Source organism: Cervus elaphus, chromosome 4 (assembly GCF_910594005.1).
Source record: "Cervus elaphus chromosome 4, mCerEla1.1, whole genome shotgun sequence".
NCBI classification, from domain to species: Eukaryota; Metazoa; Chordata; class Mammalia; order Artiodactyla; family Cervidae; genus Cervus; species Cervus elaphus.
This window is the reverse complement of record NC_057818.1, coordinates 56,112,519-56,129,956: the sequence shown is the minus strand read 5'-3', so window position 1 is coordinate 56,129,956 and position 17,438 is coordinate 56,112,519. Positions and strand designations below refer to the sequence as shown.

General features: G+C 53.2%; 2 protein-coding genes across 6 annotated transcripts in view; one reads left to right on the top strand and one right to left on the bottom strand.

Annotated features, from left to right (window-relative positions):
• TRPM4 (transient receptor potential cation channel subfamily M member 4) overlaps positions 1 to 11,699 on the bottom strand; it is a 41,878-nt gene extending 30,179 nt beyond the window's left edge. For 3 of the 5 annotated variants that reach the window (XR_006340630.1, XM_043899779.1, XM_043899782.1), the window contains exons 1-6: positions 11,557 to 11,699; positions 11,183 to 11,250; positions 5,857 to 6,031; positions 5,071 to 5,251; positions 4,727 to 4,890; positions 4,380 to 4,563 (exon numbers count right to left, since the gene is read on the bottom strand). Coding sequence is in view for 4 of the 5 variants with exons in the window: in XM_043899779.1 (XP_043755714.1) it covers positions 4,380 to 4,563; positions 4,727 to 4,890; positions 5,071 to 5,251; positions 5,857 to 6,031; positions 11,183 to 11,250; positions 11,557 to 11,580 (796 nt within the window). In the remaining variant the exon portion in view is untranslated. Of the gene's footprint in view, positions 1 to 4,379; positions 4,564 to 4,726; positions 4,891 to 5,070; positions 5,252 to 5,856; positions 6,032 to 11,182; positions 11,251 to 11,556 lie in introns of those variants that run through there. The other 2 variants (XM_043899780.1, XM_043899781.1) reach the window with 2 other exon arrangements.
• A 1,468-nt stretch (positions 11,700 to 13,167) lies between these two features.
• HRC (histidine rich calcium binding protein) lies at positions 13,168 to 17,436 on the top strand. Its single transcript, XM_043899778.1, has 6 exons — positions 13,168 to 15,476; positions 15,551 to 15,621; positions 16,166 to 16,234; positions 16,463 to 16,517; positions 16,980 to 17,016; positions 17,199 to 17,436. The coding sequence occupies exons 1-6, from the start codon at positions 13,388 to 13,390 to the stop codon at positions 17,233 to 17,235; spliced, it is 2,358 nt and encodes a 785-aa protein (XP_043755713.1). The 5' UTR covers positions 13,168 to 13,387; the 3' UTR covers positions 17,236 to 17,436.
• Positions 17,437 to 17,438: the final 2 nt, after the last annotated feature.

The window sequence follows — 17,438 nt, the reverse complement described above, 5'->3', positions numbered from 1 at the left end:
AAAGCAGACATCAGAATTAAAGTATCTTTTAAAAATTTTACAATACATCTAACAGTTGAAGCTTTCCTATCAACAGGATACAAAGAATTCTTATAAAAAGATTAAAAAAGAATCTAATTCAAAAAGAGCAAAGAATATGAATAGACTTTTCATATTCAATTCATATTGAATAGAAATCTGATCAGCCAACAAAATATGTTTATATCTTTTAACAATGGTTAGATAGATTAAAAGTGCGAAATCAGGACTTCCCTGGTGGTCCAGTGGTTAAGAATCTGCTTGCCAATGCAGGAGACACGGGTTCAATCCCTGGTCTAGGAAGATTCCACATGCTGCGGGCAACTAAGTCCATGTGCCATAACTACTGAACCTGAGTTCTAGAGCCCAAGCTTTGCAACGAGAGAAGCCACTGCAATGAGAAGCCTACACATTGCAACTGGAGAGTAGACCCCACTCGCAGCAACCGGAGAAAGCTCAAGCGCAGCAATGAAGACCCAGCAACAGCCAAAAATAAAATAAATTTAAAAATTTTTTAAAGTGATACATCACTCTCTGCCCATCAAGTTGGCAAAAAAAGAGAAAAATTAAAGCAAGAATATCCAGAGTTGGTTAAGACTGAATGGAAAAGGAAACTCACATATTCTTGATGAGAGAGTGAGTGAAAACTGCTACACATTTTGAGAAAGTGCCCTAGTACTATTAGTACACACACAGCAATCTCACTTTCAAGATCTACTGTATAGAATTTTAAACATCTGGATGTTGGGAGTTCCCTGGCGGTCCAGTGATTAGCCCTGCATTGCCTCGCTGGTCGGGGAACTAAGATCCCACAAGTGGTGGTGCACAGCCAGGAAAAATAAATTTTTAATTAAAAAAATTAAAATAAAACACTGGGATGTAATTATGGACATTTATACAAAGATATTTTTTCAGCATTGTTTGTAGTGCCAAACACTGATAGCAGGTTAAGTATCCACCAACTGAGAAAAACTTAAATAACAGATGAAACAAACATTATAAAGGAATGTCATGCAACCATTAAAAGGAGATGCAAGATAGTGAAGTTTAGACCTAAAAGGATGGTTATAAGAAAGTGATATGTATATGTATAGTAAAAAAGAAAGAAAGACCATAGAGGTGGAAATATAACTGCATAAGATTTTATAAATGTAGAGGAAGGTATAAAAGGATAAATCCCAAACCATATTACACTGATTACCCCAATAGAGGGGGCTGGAGCTGGGAAGGGAATTTTCTAACTTCGTTTTTTTTCTTCTTCATCTTTGACCTGTGGATTATTTACAAACTACAACTCACGGCAATGATAAGAATTTCCTTACATACCTTCGCATGGTTTGATTAGCTCCAATAAACACATATTAAAGTTGCCACATATTAAACACATATTGATTTTTTAAAAATTAGTTAAAATATTAAATTAACATTAAAATATTATGTTCAGTGAAAGGAGGCAATTTCAAAAGGTCATATATTATATTCCATTTATATATCTTCTGGAAGAGAGAGGCCCAGCATGATAGTAAACAGATCAGTGACTGCCAAGGGCTGGGTACCAAAGAAATGCCTTCATGGGAACAGAACTGGTGTATCCTGATTGTGGGAATTGCCACATGAATCTCTGTACATATGCCTAAACTCACGGAATTATATACCCCAAAAAGTCAGTTTACACCCCAAAAAGATAATTTTAAAAATAAGATTAAGGGAAACCTTCTACACTGTTGGTGTAGCCACTATGGAGAACAGTAAGGAGGTCCCTTAAAAAACTAAAAATAGAGCTACCATATGATCCAACAATCCCACTCCTGGGCATATATTTGGAGAAAACCATGATGCGAAAAGATACATGTTCCCCAATGTCTATTGCGCACTATTTACAATAGCCAAGACATGGAAACATCCTCAATGTTTGTCGATGGAGAACTGATAAAGAAGATGTGATGTGTATATGTTTATATACGTGTATATGAATAAATGGGCTTCGCTGGTGGCTCAGTGGCAAAGACTCCACTTGCGATGCCAGAGACCAGGGTTCGATCCCTGGGTTCGGACAATACCCTGGAGGAGGGCATGGCAACCCACTCCAGTGTTCTTGCCTGGAGAATCCCCATGGACAGAGGAGCCTGGCGGGCTGCAGTCAATGGGGCTGCAAAGAATCAGACACGACTGAGTGACTAAGCACAGCCCATATGTATAAATATATGTGTATATGTATATAAGATGTGATGTGTGTGTATATATAATTATAATTATATATATAATATATTATATATAATGGAACATTACTCAGCCATAAGAAAGAATGAAATAATGTGATTTGCAGCAACATGGATGGACCTTGAGATTGTCATCCTGAGTGACATCAGACAGAAAAAGACAAATACCATATGATAATTGCTTGTATGTGGAATTTTTAAAAATGGTACAAATGAAACTGTTTATAAAAAAAGAAAGAAACTGTTTATAAAACAGAGTCACAGATGTGGAAAACACACTTATGGTTACCAAGGGGGAAAGCAGGGCAGGAGGAATAAGTTGGGAGACTGGGATTGACATGTCACATTAGGTACAAAGAGTGAAAGTGTTAGTCGCTCAGCATAGCCGACTCTTTGAGACCCCATAGACTGTAGCCTGCCAGGCTTCTCTGTCCATGGAATTCTCCAGGCAAGAATACTGGAATAGGTAGCCATTCCCCTCTCCAGAGGGCTCTTCCCAACCCAGGGGTTGAACCAGGTCTCCTGCATTGCAGGCAGATTCTTTGCCATCTGAGGCACCAGCAAAGCCCATTATGTATAAAGCCCACTATGTATAAAATAGATAACTAATAAGAACTCTACTCAACACTCTGTAATGACCTATATGGGAATAGAATATAAAAAATCATGGATATCTGAGTCACCTTGGTGTACAGCAGGAAGTAACACATCGTAAATCAACTATATTCCAGTAAAAATTAATTATATATAAAAAAAAATCTCTGCATGTGTGAGTCGGACTCTGGAACCACTGGGCCCGATAGACTAGTGTGTATGCCCTGGATACTTTGACTTTGATCAAGGAGTAATGGCTGGAAGGAGCTTTGAGTTGTCTCTTCTGGGAGGGTGTGTTCTATGAGTGGGAAGAAAAATAAAATGGCTTATTAACCAAAAATAAAATGATAAAAATAAGATTAAAATTGCCCCCCAAACTAATTAAATTTCAAGAATTAGGTGGACACCTTTTAAAATATAAGGAACATTTATAAAGAAGCAGCTTTCTGTTCAGTTGATTTTGTACGTTGGACATTTGTTCCTGTTTTAGTGATTATGCTCTTGTCTGTATGATTTCATTGCTTCTACTTCCTCTAGATTTGTCTTGCTCTTCTGTTTAGGATTTTTTTAAATTGGAGAGAAATCATTGATTTTCGACCTTCCTTTCCTTTTCTTTATTATATGCGCATTTAAGTCTACAGATTTCCTCCTAGGTACTGCATTGTGCTGTGCTGTGCTAGGTCGCTCAGTCGTGTCCGACTCTCTGTGACCCAGTGGACTGTTAGCCCGCCAGGCTCCTCTGTCCGTGGGGATTCTCCAGGCAAGAATACTGGAGTGGGTTGCCATGCCCTCCTCCAGGGTATCTTCCCGACCCAGGGATCGAACCCAGGTCTCCCGCATTGCAGGAGGTCTCTGCGGCCTGAGCCACCGGGGAAGCCCAACAATACTGGTATGGGTAGCCTATCCCTTCTCCAGGGGATCTTCCCGACCCAGGAATCGAATCTGGGTCTCCTGCATCGCAGGTGGATTCTTTACCAGCTGAGCTACCAGGGAAACCCAAGCATTAGCTGCACCCCCAAACATGTTGGTATGTCATGACATAACCATCACTCACTTCAAAATATTACCTAGCTTCTTTTTTTTCCCTTCTTTGATCCATGGGTTAATCACAAACTGCAATTCATGCAATGATATGGATGAATCTCACAGAAGTAACATTGACTATGAGAAGCCGGAATTTAAGACATGAGGATGCTATGATTCCAGTCATAAGAAACAGGTTCAGAACTACTTGACCCTGCGACCGACACGATGAGGTGGCCTTTGAGTGTGGTTAGGAGAAGGCTTCTGAGGGCTGGTATTATTGTGTTTCTTGATCTGGGTCCTGGTTGCCTAAGTGGGTTCAGTTTGTTAAAAACTTATCAAGCTGTCCACCTTTGTGTATTGTAGATTTCAAGATAAAGGACTTTCTTAAACACAGCAAGTGATGGGGGAAGGCCCTTGACCATAAGAAACTCCCCCTGGCTGCAGTCCCCAAATTCCAACCAGAGGGGACCACTGGGATCCTGAGCCTCGGGAAGTGAATCCGCAGTGGAGGAAGGCACTCACCTCCCACGCCCGTCTTCTGTTGGGCCAGGTAGGACTCGAAGCCCAGGCGGAAGCGGTTCTCGCCGCCCAGGCGGCCGTGTGTGCCGTCGTCCACCAGGAAGAAGGCCGAGTAGTTGTAGTCGAGAGGGAACTGGACCCCATCCTCCGGGTCTCCGCGCCACCGGTACCTTGCAGGGAACGAGCCCTGGGGGGACAAATGGCCAGACCAGGGGGTCTTTCCATCAGGGCCAAGGGGACAGACACTAGGCGCTCACCCTTCCCCTAGCCCTAAGCCCCAGACCCCTCCCCACTCAGACCCAGGACTCCAGGCCCCCAGCGCCCCCCTCTTCCAAGACCCCAAATCCCACCTTGGGGTTGGTGAGAGTGTATCTATTCCGCACCACGCCCCAGGGGGCCACGCCCATGGCCACCACCTTGCTGCCCCCAGTGCTGGCCGTCTGGTGGTCCCGCACGGCCGCACCGACGTGCCGGCCGATGCCTTTGTGCAGCCCCCCAGTGACAATCCAGGCCCCTACACAGGGACACAGAGTAGTGGTGAGGTCCAGAGACAACGCAGGCTGGTGCAGAGACACAGAAAGAGACCGGAGAGTGAGACAAAAGCCACACAGAGACGGCAGGGGAGAAGACAGGCATTCCAGGGAAGTGGGGGGAGATGGGGGGCCAGGAGGCACAGCCCCCCCACCTCAGTCACCTGTGCTCTGGGCAGCCCGCACCAGCCCGCGTCGCAGCAGGTCCTGCAGCCAGGTCTGGAGGGTGGGGCCCCCTGACCCCCCCAGAACTGACACCACCAGGTTCGGGGCCCGGAAGCCCCACACTTTGGTGACCAGAGTGTAAACTGTAGCTGGGTCCGTGCGGTCCGAGAGCCGGAGGAACTGTGGACACACGAGAGGAAGGGACACAGGGAGAGGGGACAGAGATGCAGAGAGAGGACACAGAGATGGGGGACAGAGACCCAGAGAGAGGAGGACAGAGACCCCGAGAGGGGGACAGAGACCCAGAAACCCAAAGACAGGGGACAGAGACCCTGAGGGGGGACAGAGACCCTGAGAGGGGGACAGAGACCCAGAGAGGGGGGACAGAGACCCAGAGAGGGGGACAGAGACCCAGAGGGGGGGACAGAGACCCCAAGAGGGGGGACAGAGACCCAGAGAGAGGAGGACAGAGACCCAGAGACCCAAAGACAGGGGACAGAGACCCTGAGAGGGGGACAGAGATCCAGAGAGGGGGGACAGAGACCCTGAGAGGGGGACAGAGACCCAGAGAGGGGGGACAGAGACCCCAAGAGGGGGGACAGCGACCCAGAGATTGGGACAGAGACTCAGAGAGAGAAGGAAAGACTTACAAAAGACAGAGGGGTGGAGGGGACAGAGACCCAGGAGAGGTGAAGACAAGGATGGGCAAATGGGGAGACGCAGTGTTCAGCTGGGACGCTGAGGCATGCAGTCCCACCGGCTTTGCCCAGACATGCTGGCCTCACATTGCTGATCTTGCGGCCGGCGCCCAGGAAGTCCAGGTCCCCGAAGGCATCTGTGGGCTTCTCCGTGGTGTGCAAGTCACTGTCCCATACGGTCACCACGGCTGCCCCGAATGCATCCTCCACAGCCACAGAGGGGTGGGCGCCCCGGGGATGCCCACACTGGCACAAAGTCCCCCTGGGTGGGGGGAGGAGGAAAGAAGAGGATGAACCCCAGGAGTGTCCGACCAACCCCAAGCAGCCTGCAGAAATGTCCCTACTTCTGTGTGTCCCCCCCAGAGGCGCTCACAGTCCATGCTGACCCTGGCACTGCCCCTCCTTGGTTCTGACCAGTCTGAGGGAGAGATTGGGGCAGAACAGCCGCAGTCACCTCGCCCACCAGCAGGAAGCCACGGTGGCTAAGCAAGCCTGGGCAGGGAGGTCTGTGTACAGGGCCCCATCCTCACTGTTGCCTTCAGGGCCTGAAGTGAGAAAGTAAAGTGCAGGGGGGCCGGTCATGGCGGGGGGGGGCTTGCTGCCCCCAGTCCAGAAAGATGATATTCACATGAAAAGGGAAACCAAGAGAGTGATTCAGAGAGCATGCGCGTTCTAGAGGCCAAGGCAGCCGTGTGACTTTGACCAAGTAGCTTCACCTCTCAGCCTCAATTTCCCCCTCAAATGAAAAGACAATAATAGCACAGCCTACTTCAGAGAGCTGTGAGGAGCCAGTGGAATAACAACATTTCCTCCAGTGGGGGCTGCATACCAGATCCAGTCTCTGTGAACTCCACACAGAGCTTTAAATAACCTTAAATAGCACAGTGAGAAAGTCATTCCTTTTTGAGCTCTCCTGATTACTGTCAAGAAGAGAGGCTCAGCTGAGTGCTAGAATACTTGTCATGCCTAACTCTGTATTACTTTTTTTATAACAGAGAAAAGTTGGCCTCGGGCTTAGAAAAAGGCTGGCAATAGCGTCCATTTAGAAGGTAAATACTTCAGCTTAGTTTTTATTGTAATTGTCTTTTATGGCTTGTTTCTTTCTCTTTGTGGCAAATGGAATGGATTTTCCATTTATGGTGATCATATATAAGTCATTTTCCCCCTAAATAAATATACAATTATCCATAGTGACTTAATGGGATTGGCACCCGAGTTTTAAAAGAGCAAACACCGAGGGTTGAGAGATGAGGGATTTGTTTTGGACCAAAACTTCTTTGGTCCCTAATGCCAGAAGGGATTCAGATATCAGGGGAGACTGGCATTTATGTAAACAGTGAGTGAGTGATAGTCGCTCAGTCGTGTCCGACTCTTTGCTACCCCAGGGACTGTAGCCTGCCAGGCTTTTCTGTCTACGGAATTCTCCAGGCAGGAATACTGGAGTATAAACAGAGTAAGCTACAACTTAGACTAATTTTCTAAAAGGAATAGCACAAGTGGTCCATGGATTTAGCAAAAGTTGTAAAGACAATAGGGGCTTCCCAGGTGGTGCTAGTGGTAAAGAACTTGCTAGCCAAGGGAGAAGACAAAAATTGAGACTAGGGTTCAATCCCTGGGTGGGGAAGATCCCCTGAAGGAGAGCATGGCAACCTGTTCCAGTATACTTGCCTGGAGAATCCCATGGACAGAGGAACCTAGCGGGCTACAGTCCACAGGGCTGCAAAGAGTCAGATACGCTTGAAGCAACTTAGCACACGCGCACACACGCAAAGACAATAAAAAGAATCAAGCAACCACACTGAATACACCAGCTCCTGGCAGAGTGAGAACTATAGGACATATCCCTCCTCCTTTCTGAGTCAACGTTCAAGGTCTTGGCATGCCTCAGTTTACCCACCTGACCCTTTCACCCATCTCAACCCTGTCCCTGGGCCCCCCATCACTCGTTCCTGTCCATCTACTTCCCGTGAGCCCTTCCTGGCAAAATTTCGTCAAGGAACGTTCCAGAACCTGAACTATCCAGTACAATAGCCTCTAATCAGTGCTCCTTGTAGTCAAATAAAATTAAATACAATTAAAAATTCAGTTCCACAGTTGCTCTGGTCACATTTCAAGTAATCAGGAGCCACACATGTACGGCCAGTGGGTGCCATATTGGATGTGACTATAGAACATTTTCATCATTGCAGAAAACTCTGGTGGACCAGGACACCCCGTCTGCCTGTCTCATCTCCTACCCACCCCTTTCTCTGCGTGGCCACCGAAACCGAAATTGTCCGCGATAAAATCAGCCGTTACCTGCACGTCCCCAAATACAATGGTTTCTATTCAGGTCTCATCTGACTGACGAAACAGCACCAGTCATGGCTAAAAGGCTCTGATTCTAGAAAACCTTTTCCTTGGCAGAGCACACCCGTTCCCCTGACTGCCCCGTCCGGCCTCATCTGCGGCCTTCCCTTCCTCTGTGCCTCCCCTGAGTCTAGGTGTTCCCCAGAGCCAGGGCCACGTGCCTTCCCAACATGGGCCTGAAGCTCCGTGTCCCCGAGGGCCAGGCAGGGAAGAGAAAGAAGCATCAGGTGGAAGATTATAAGTGGGTGTGCCAAATACTGTCCTGACTTGAGGTAGCATGTCTGTCTTGAAGCTTTCAGAGACAAGTTTTTAAGAAACTCTCTTCCATGGCAGTGGGTGGGAGGTGGAGGGGTGGAGAGATGGGCCGCAGAATTAACCATTCGCAACATCCTCCAATTTTACGCTTTCTTCCCACCCCCATCCTACTTCCACAGTGTCCATTACCATCTACAGCTGCTGCTGCTAAGTCGCTTCAGTCGTGTCCGACTCTGTGCGACCCCATAGACAGAAGCCCACCAGGTTCCCCCGTCCCTGGGATCCTCCAGGCAAGAACACTGGAGTGGGTCGCCATTTCCTTCTCCAATGCATGAAAGTGAAAAGTGAAAGGGAAGTCGCTCAGTCGTGTCCGACTCTTAGAGACCCCATGGACTGCAGCCTACCAGGCTCCTCCGTCCATGGGATTTTCCAGGCAAGAGTACTGGAGTGGGGTGCCATTGCCTTCCCCGACCATCTACAGCTAGGACTTCTCAAATCTAGGATGGGAGTCGCAGACCTGTCCTGAGTCCCTGACCCAGGTCTGCCATGCCTTTGGTTCCCCCAGGTCCCTTCCACTCGTGAAGCCCCATTCTGAGCTTGATGCCTTTTCCCAAACCTACTCTTGCTCCTGGGTTCCCATGTCCGGGGCTCCCAAGCCCCAGACCAGACATCTGGGCCCATCCTCCCCTTGCCCCTCATTCCACAAATCCATCAGCCCCCAGGCTCCTGTCCCTTGAATCTTTGCCCTGACCCCTCCTCTCTGCGTCCCACAGCCCCGGCCCGCCTCAGGCCTCTTCTCCTCCCACTTGACCCTTGCCCGACATGGGTCTCAAGCTCAGTGTTCCCGAGGGCCAGGCAGGGAAGAGAAAGAAGCATCAGGTGGAAGATTATAAGTGGGTGTGCTGGACACTGTCCTGACTTGAGGTAGCGTGTCTATCTTGAAGCTTTCAGAGACAAGTTTTTAAGGAACCCTCTTCCATGGCAGTGGGTGGGAGGTGGAGGGGTGGGCCACAGAATTACCCATTTGCAACAGCCTCTGATTTTATGCTTTCTTCCCACCCCCATCCTACTTCCACAGTGCCATTACCATCTACAGCTAGGACTTCTCAAACCCTTCTCAAATCTAAGATGGAAGTCGCAGAGCTGTCCTGAGTCCCTGACCCAGGTCTGCCATGCCTTTGGTTCCCCCAGGTCCCTTCCACTCATGAAGCCCCACTCTGAGTTTGGTATCTTTTCCCAAACCTACTCCTGCTCCTGGGTTCCCATCTCTGGGGTTCCTAAGCCCCAGACCAGATGTCTGGACCCATCCTCCCCTTGCCCCTCATTCCACAAATCCATCGGCCCCCAAGCTCCTGCTCCGTGAATCTTTGCCCTGACCCCTCCTCTCCTTCCCACAGCCCTGGCCCGCCTCAGGCCTCTTCTCCTCCCACTTGACCCTTGCCCAGCCTTTTCGCCAGCTTCCCAAACTCCCAGTCATCCTCACGTGGCCCCCAGGGAGTTCCACACCCAGAGCTGACCCGCCCCTCCCAGGGCTCCCTGGAACACCCAGACCCGGCCCCCAGCCCCTCAGGGTGGCATTTGAGGCCCAGTGACTTCTGGTCCCACCCTCTTCCTTGGTCTCCTCTCTCCGATGGCCCTGGCATCCTGAACTCTGCCCTCTCTTCAATGCACAATGTCAACAGGGGGTGATTCATACTTGCTGCTCCCACTCCTGGAATCCAGCCCACCTTCAGCTGTCAAACTCCATCACCTTCAAATGCCCCCTCACTGGTCCCTCTTCCTGTGTCCCCTCCCAGCCTTAACCAGATGCTCCCCCGGGGACCAGCGGTGTGTCCTCTGCAACTCTCACTTCCTTGCCTTAGAATCATCTTCTTCCCACCAGACCAAAGGTTTCTAAACCTCCTTGACCACCCTTCCCGTCAGTAAAAGTTTCTGAGCACTCACCCCCAAATAGTATTTATATTTACACATCATTCAAGCCATCCTGCACTGATATAATATATTCATAACAGAACACACACTAAATTAGGAACACTGACATTTCCCATACCCCAAGGATGGTCTTACGGACACCAGAAAGCCAGAGCCCCCTTGAGAGACCATCACTGAAGACCGGGAGCTCCTAAGAGCGGCCACTCTGCACCCCAGGTCACCCTGCGCAAGCACAGGGTCTACGCACGCTAGTTAATAACTGCGACCTTCCAGTAGGAGTCAGACATACTTGCCAGGGCTTATTAAGCGCTGGGTGCTGTTTCAAAATACCGCAAGCATTAACTTGTTTAACTCTCACAATAGCTTCAGGAAATAGAGCCTGTTTTTATGCCCAGAGAATAGATGAGTACAATGCCCAGAAAAGTAAAATGATTTGCCAGAAGCCACCTAGCGCCTCAGTTAAAATTTGTGTCTCAGTTGAAATGTGAACCCTGGCCGGGGCCTGTACTCTTGAACACAATGCTCCCCCTTGGAAGTGCTGAGTGAGAGTTTCTTGTAGGAATGAAGGAAGGGATGAATGAATGAGACAGGGACAGCCAAGAAAGAAAGACAAGAGAAAGTGACACCAGGAGGCAGACACCCAGAAGGGATACCAGGAAGGAAAGAAACAGAAGCCTGCCCTGGGGGTTTAACACTGCAAGTGTTTGCAGACTGACCCAAGGCCTCCCCAAGGTACAGAGCCACCGGGGAACGCCCTTGGGAGTGTCCGCAGTGACAGGACCCGGGACTGAAAGGACCCGAAGGGCGGGGTCTGCGGTGTGCGGGGGTCAGCGGGCCCCGGACGCTCGAGGGTCTGTCCCCTGGGCGAGCTCCTCACCCCGAATCTGTGGGGTCAGCGACGAAAGTCGTGCACGTCTTCTTCTTGAAGATCTTGGGAATCCAGCTCTGGGGGGCAGGAACAAGGGGTTAGGGGATCCAGCTCAGTCCTGCGGACACGGAGTGCCCCGCCCGCGCCCTAGCGGGAGATCCGGGTCCGAGACCCCAGCGTCATCGTCTCCCGGACTCCGGAGACTCGACCCCACCCCAGCCTCCCCCCTTCTATCCGTCCCCAGGGACCCAGGAGTCCCGGCCTCCAGCAACCCCCCTCCTTTGTCTGACCCGAGAATCTAGGTCTCAAGCGCCCTCCTCCCTGCGAGCAAGGAGGCCCGGCCCAGGCTCCCTGTTTCCTCAGACCCGGGTCCGGCGCTGTACCTGCTCCTTCTCCGCACCCACCATGCTGCCGCGGCCACAGCGACCTATCTGACATCAAGCACCCCCTCCACCAACCCGGAGCTCCAGAAGTGCCCGGGACACACCGGATCCGCCGCCTCCCCGCCCAGCCCGGGGCGGGACCAGGTCTGTGGGGCGGGGAGCAAAGGAGATGCGTAGAGCGAGAGGCGGGGCGGAGGATGGAACAGAACTCGGGAAAAGGGGTCAGGGACCAGAGAGAGGGGGACGGGGACCCAGAGAAGGGGACGGGGACCCAGAGAGAGGGGGACGGGGACCCGAGAGAGGGGGACAGAGACCCAGGGAGAGGGGGACAGGGACCCAGAGAGAGGGGGACAGAGACCCAGAGAGAAGGGGACGGAGATCCAGGGAGAGGGGGACGGGGACCCAGGGAGAGGGGGACAGAGACCCAGGGAGAGGGGGACAGGGACCCAGAGAGAGGGGGACGGAGACCCAGAGAGAAGGGGACGGAGACCCAGGGAGAGGGGGACAGAGACCCAGGGAGAGGGGGACGGGGACCCAGGGAGAGGGGGACGGGGCCCAGAGAGAGGGGGACGGGGACCCAGAGAAGGGGACGGGGACCAGGGAGAGGGGGACGGGGACCAGAGAGTGAGAGACAGAGTCCAGAGAGAGGGAGGATGAAGACCCAGAGAGGAAATGGCAGCGATCAGGCAGAGGGTCCGCTGACAACACTGACAAAGTGTTGGGGGGACACAAAGACTTAGGTGGGGGCAGAGAATTGGATGGGTGGCGGGCTACATGACCCACAGAGACAGTGAGAAAGGCTTGGATAGGGTGGGGGCACGCAGACACACTCAAGAGTGAGCAGAAGGGGACAGAACCCTCAGGATGGGGGACAGGGATCCTGAGAGAGCAGGTGAAGAAACAACGGTGGAGAGAGGGAGACCCGTGAAGAAGGATGGGACCCCAAAGAGCTGGAGCGGCAGTGCTGGGATGAGCAGTGGGAGATGTGGGTAGGCGGACGGGCAGGGCCACGTGTCCCCTGCCAGCTCTCTGACAGGGACAGCTGTGGCTGCCTGGGTAACCTGAGCCCCCCGCCCCCCCGCACCACATTTATAGCCCTGGCCTGGCCCCATCCCCTGCCCCCAGATCTGAGTCCCAGGGACGGGAGGTCACGGGTATGCGTGCTGCAGCAGGATTCCTCTCACCCCTCGCCAGGGCCTCCATACTGGCATCCACCATCTCAGCAGAGTAGCCCATTCTGGCCAGAAACTCCTGGGAATCTAACCCCCCAGTCCTTCCTCGGCAGGGGTCTCTCCCTTCCCATACATCCCTCCTGCTCCCCTCCCCCAGGGTCCAGGCTCCCCCACACTGGCCCACTAAAAATCTAGCTATTGTCTTGGCTGCTGCCAAACATGAACGCATTGGCAGCCCAAAGTCAGAAACCCTTGACTCCTTTCTCCTGGCCAAAGAGAGACCCCTTCATCCACCCCCTTCCCAGCTGAGAGGAGGAGGCGCAGGAGGGGAGGGGCAGGAGGGGACTGACCCAGAATAACTCAGGGCCTAGAGTAAATTTAGCCACAGAGAGGGGAGGGGAGAGACCCTATTGGCTGGGAAGTGGGAGGGAGGACCAGTGAGGGGGGTCAGAGGACTCTGAAGACAGCCTCAGAGGGGTGTCCAGAGGCTGACTGTGAGGACCAGAGGGCAGAGACGGGGAGGGACACAGCAAAGGAACGACACAGGGAGCCAGAAAGGGAAGGAGCCCCAAAGGGACAAGGAGCCCAACATCCATCCTCGCAGCCACAGCCGCAGCGGGAGCCAGCCCTGGGAGCAGCTCTGCGGACTGTCTGTCCCCATGGGCCTCTGCGGGCCATGGCTGCACACTTCTGTCCTCTGGGCTGCAGTGGCCAGCCTGCTCCTCCCCCCTGCCGTGACCCAGCAGCTGAGAGGGGCTGGGCCCGGCCCCAGCAACTGGGACGACCATGCAGGAGTTCCGGGGCCCTCAGAGGACATGTCGGGCAAGTCTGACCACCCAATGCACAGCCACGGAGGCCATGGAGATGAGAACAGGGATGTTTCCGCAGAGAGTGGGCATCATCTCTGGGGCCACGGAGACCACGGAGAAGAGGACGAAGATGTCTTCAGAGAGTCCCAAGGCCATAGGTACCAAGGCCACGAGGTGGGAGATGAGAACGTCTCTGACGAGGAGGAATACCCCAAGCATGCTCAGCAGACCCACGGACACAGACACCACGGAAATGAAGACGCGGATGATTCAGCTGAGCGCGGGGACCACTTCCCCAGCCATGGGAGCCAGAGCCAAAAAGACGAGGAGGAGGAGGAGGAGGAAGTTGTGTCCAGTGAGCATCACCATCATCACATCGTCAGGCATGTCCACCGAGGCCACAGAGAAGAGGAAGATGAAGACGAGGGAGAGGAGAATGTCTCCACTGAGTATGGACACCAGGTCCACAGACACCAGGACCATGGGAAGGAGGAGGATGAAGACGTCTCAGAGGAACATGACCATGACCATGGCCCCAGCCACAGACACAGGGGCCACAAAGAAGATGATGATGACGGCGATGATGTTGTCTCCGCCGAGCGCAGACATCAAGTCCACAGGCACCAAGATCATGGGGAGGAGGAGGAGGAGGAGGCTGTCTCAGAGGAACATCCCCACCATCACAGCCCCAGCCACAGACACCAGGGCCACGAAGAAGAAGATGATGATGAAGAAGATGACGATGATATTGTCTCCACTGAGCACAGACATCAAGTCCACAGGCACCGAGATCATGGGGAGGAGGAGGAGGAGGAGGCTGTCTCAGAGGAACATCCCCACCATCACAGCCCCAGCCACAGACACCAGGGCCACGAAGAAGAAGATGATGATGAAGAAGATGACGATGATATTGTCTCCACTGAGCACAGACATCAAGTCCACAGGCACCGAGATCATGGGGAGGAGGAGGATGAAGATGACTCAGAGGAACATCACCACCATGGCCCCAGCCACAGATACGGGGGCTACGAAGAAGAAGATGATGACGAAGATGACGATGATATTGTCTCCACTGAGCACAGACATCAAGTCCACAGGCACCGAGATCACGGGAAGGAGGAGGATGAAGCTGTCTCAGAGGAACATCACCACCATCACGGTGGTGACAAGGAAGACGAGGGTGAGGATGTGTCCACTGAACACTGGCACCAGGCTCCCAGACATACCCACCATGGCCTTGGAGACGAGGAGGAGGAGGAGGAGGAGATCACAGTCAAGTTCAGCCACCCTGTTGCAAGCCACCAACCCCAAGGCCACAAGAGCGCTAAGGGGGAGGACTTCCCAGATTATAAAAAAGCAGCCCCTGGCCATGACCATCATGGAGTCCCCAAAGAGGAAGATGAGGACATTTCTGCCAGGCTTGGCCACCAGGCTCCCAGCCACAGGCAGCAAGACCACAGAGATGAGGGGACTGGCCACAGAGGGTCCATCAAGGAAGAGATTAGCCACTGGTCCCCAGAACACATGGGGGTGAAGGATAGAAGCCATTTAAGGGAGAGCGAGTCTGAGGAGGATGAGGAAGAGAAGGAAGAGGATCACAGCTCCCATGAAGAAGCTGATGAAGGTTCAGAGGAGGGAGGAGAAGGCACCCCACATGGCAGCCTGGATGACCAGGAGGATGAGGAAGATGAGGAGGAAGGGCATGGCCTCAGCCTGAGCCAGGAGGAGGGGGAAGAGGAGGAGGAGGAAGAGAAGGAGGAAAAGAGAGAAGAGAGAGCTGAGGTTTGGGTCCCACTGAACCAAGACCACCAGGAGGAAGATGAGGAGGAGGCGGGGCTAGGAGAAGATGAACTCCCCTTCACCATCATCCCCAACCCGCTGACCAGGAAGGAGGTGTCTGGAGGGGCCTCCAGTGAGGAGGAGAGTGGCGAGGACATGGGTAAGTGATCTGACTGATTGGGGTGGGGAGGAGCGGAGTCAGCCTGGGTCATTGCTGCCCTCTTGTCCCCACAGGTCAACAGGATGCCCAGGAGTATGGGAACTACCAGCCAGGGTCCCTGTGTGGCTACTGCTCCTTCTGCAATGTATGTCCGAAAGCCAGATCCACCCACCAAGCTGTTCCTAGACTTTGTTCCAGGGCTCTGGTGTGCCTTGGGAGGGTCATGAGCAAAGGAGAATCGGGGACAGTTCTGAGTGAACAAAGACACTTCTGGGGCCACCTGAGGGGCAGACTGGAGGCCAGGAGGCTGGGGAGGAGGCTCGGACAGTGGTCCAAGAGTGGGAGGGTGAGGCCTGAGCTGCACTTGCAGACCCGGGGACAGGGAGGAGGGTGCAAGGCAGAGCCTGGGGGTGAGGTGGGACAGGACTGGAGACTGACCGCCTGTGGGGGGAGCAGGGAGGAAGCAGGTGAAGAGACTACCCGAACGTCCAGCCCACGGTAACGAGGTGATGTTGCAGCACCTTGCAATAGGGCAACCAGAGGGTGGCAAGCCGGTTGGGGGAAGATGACTGAGCTCAGTGTTGGAGGTGAGGAGGCCGAGACGTTGGGGAAACGTCCGGCGGGCTGGGTGGAGCACTGGTGGACGGCTCCCAAACATTTCCGTCTCACCTGGCTCCTCTGGCCCCCAGCGATGCACTGAATGTGAAAACTGTCACTGTGACGAGGAGAACATGGGAGAGCATTGCGACCAGTGCCAGGTGAGCGTTCTCCCAGACTCACGGATGCCCCAGGTTCAGGATGGCCCGGGACCAGCTGAGCACCCCCGGCCCCAAATCCCGGCCTCTGCCCTCAACCTGACCTAACCCCTTACTCTTGATGTAGCCTTGACTCCAAACCCGATCCCACCTCTGACCTTAACCTCCACCTAGCTAGTCTCCTCCGCCCCTGACCACCTCCTACCTCTCTCTCCCTATCCTCGCCCCCAGCACTGTCAGTTCTGCTACCTCTGCCCGCTGGTCTGCGAAACTCTCTGCTCTCCCGGTGAGCATGGGCGGGGCCCAGGAGGAAACCGGGTGAAGGGGCGGGGCCTGGTGGGGGCGGGGCCAACCTGAGGAGGGGACCGGAAGGCCGTGGGCGTGGTTATGCGGGGGAGGCGTGGTCGAGGCGGGGCATCTTTGACGGGAATGGGAGGGGCACCGAGGGGTGGGGCCCGCATAGAAGGAAGGTTGGGGATAGATGCCAAAACTAAAGGGGTTAGGATTGCCTAGAGGATTGAGGGGCGAGCCTAGAGCCGAGAGGGTGGGGCCAAAGCAAGAACGGGGCTCCTGAAACACCCAGAGCCGAGGGAAGGAGTGGGCCCTTCAAAGGTGTCCCAGAAGAAGGAATTCATTTGGGAGAAGGAACCCAGAAAGGCGGGCGGAGCTAGTCCTGATCCTGGACTGAGGGAAAAGTGACCCCCAAATTCACCCGTGGTGTACCCCTCAAGCCTCTTCTCTCCCACAGGAAGCTACGTCGACTATTTCTCCTCGTCCCTGTACCAGTAAGTATATGGAAGGGAAAGTTTGAGGGCTCCTTTAGAAAGGTGCTGTCCCGCTATGAATTACTGGACAACCCTGGGATTCTGTTTCCCCCTTGGTGAAACGGGCAAGTTAAGGACCTCTAAGCGCCCTGGGGTGAGCTAAGGACACTTCGACTGTCCAATCTCTGCGTCCTTCTCTCCAGAGCCCTGGCCGACATGCTGGAAACTCCGGAACCCTGACCCAGCCTCGCGGCTGTGGCGCAGACATACCTCCCTGGCCCTCCAACCCCTTTCCACGAGCCATATTTATTTCTCTGAATAAGCGTGCTCCCGGAGACCTCACTGTCAGGCGTGGGGTCGTGGGTTTGAGGGAGAAGGGGCCTGAACTCCTCGAGGTGTTTGGTTTGCTAGGTCCTGATAAATAAATCAGTCAACACGGGAGC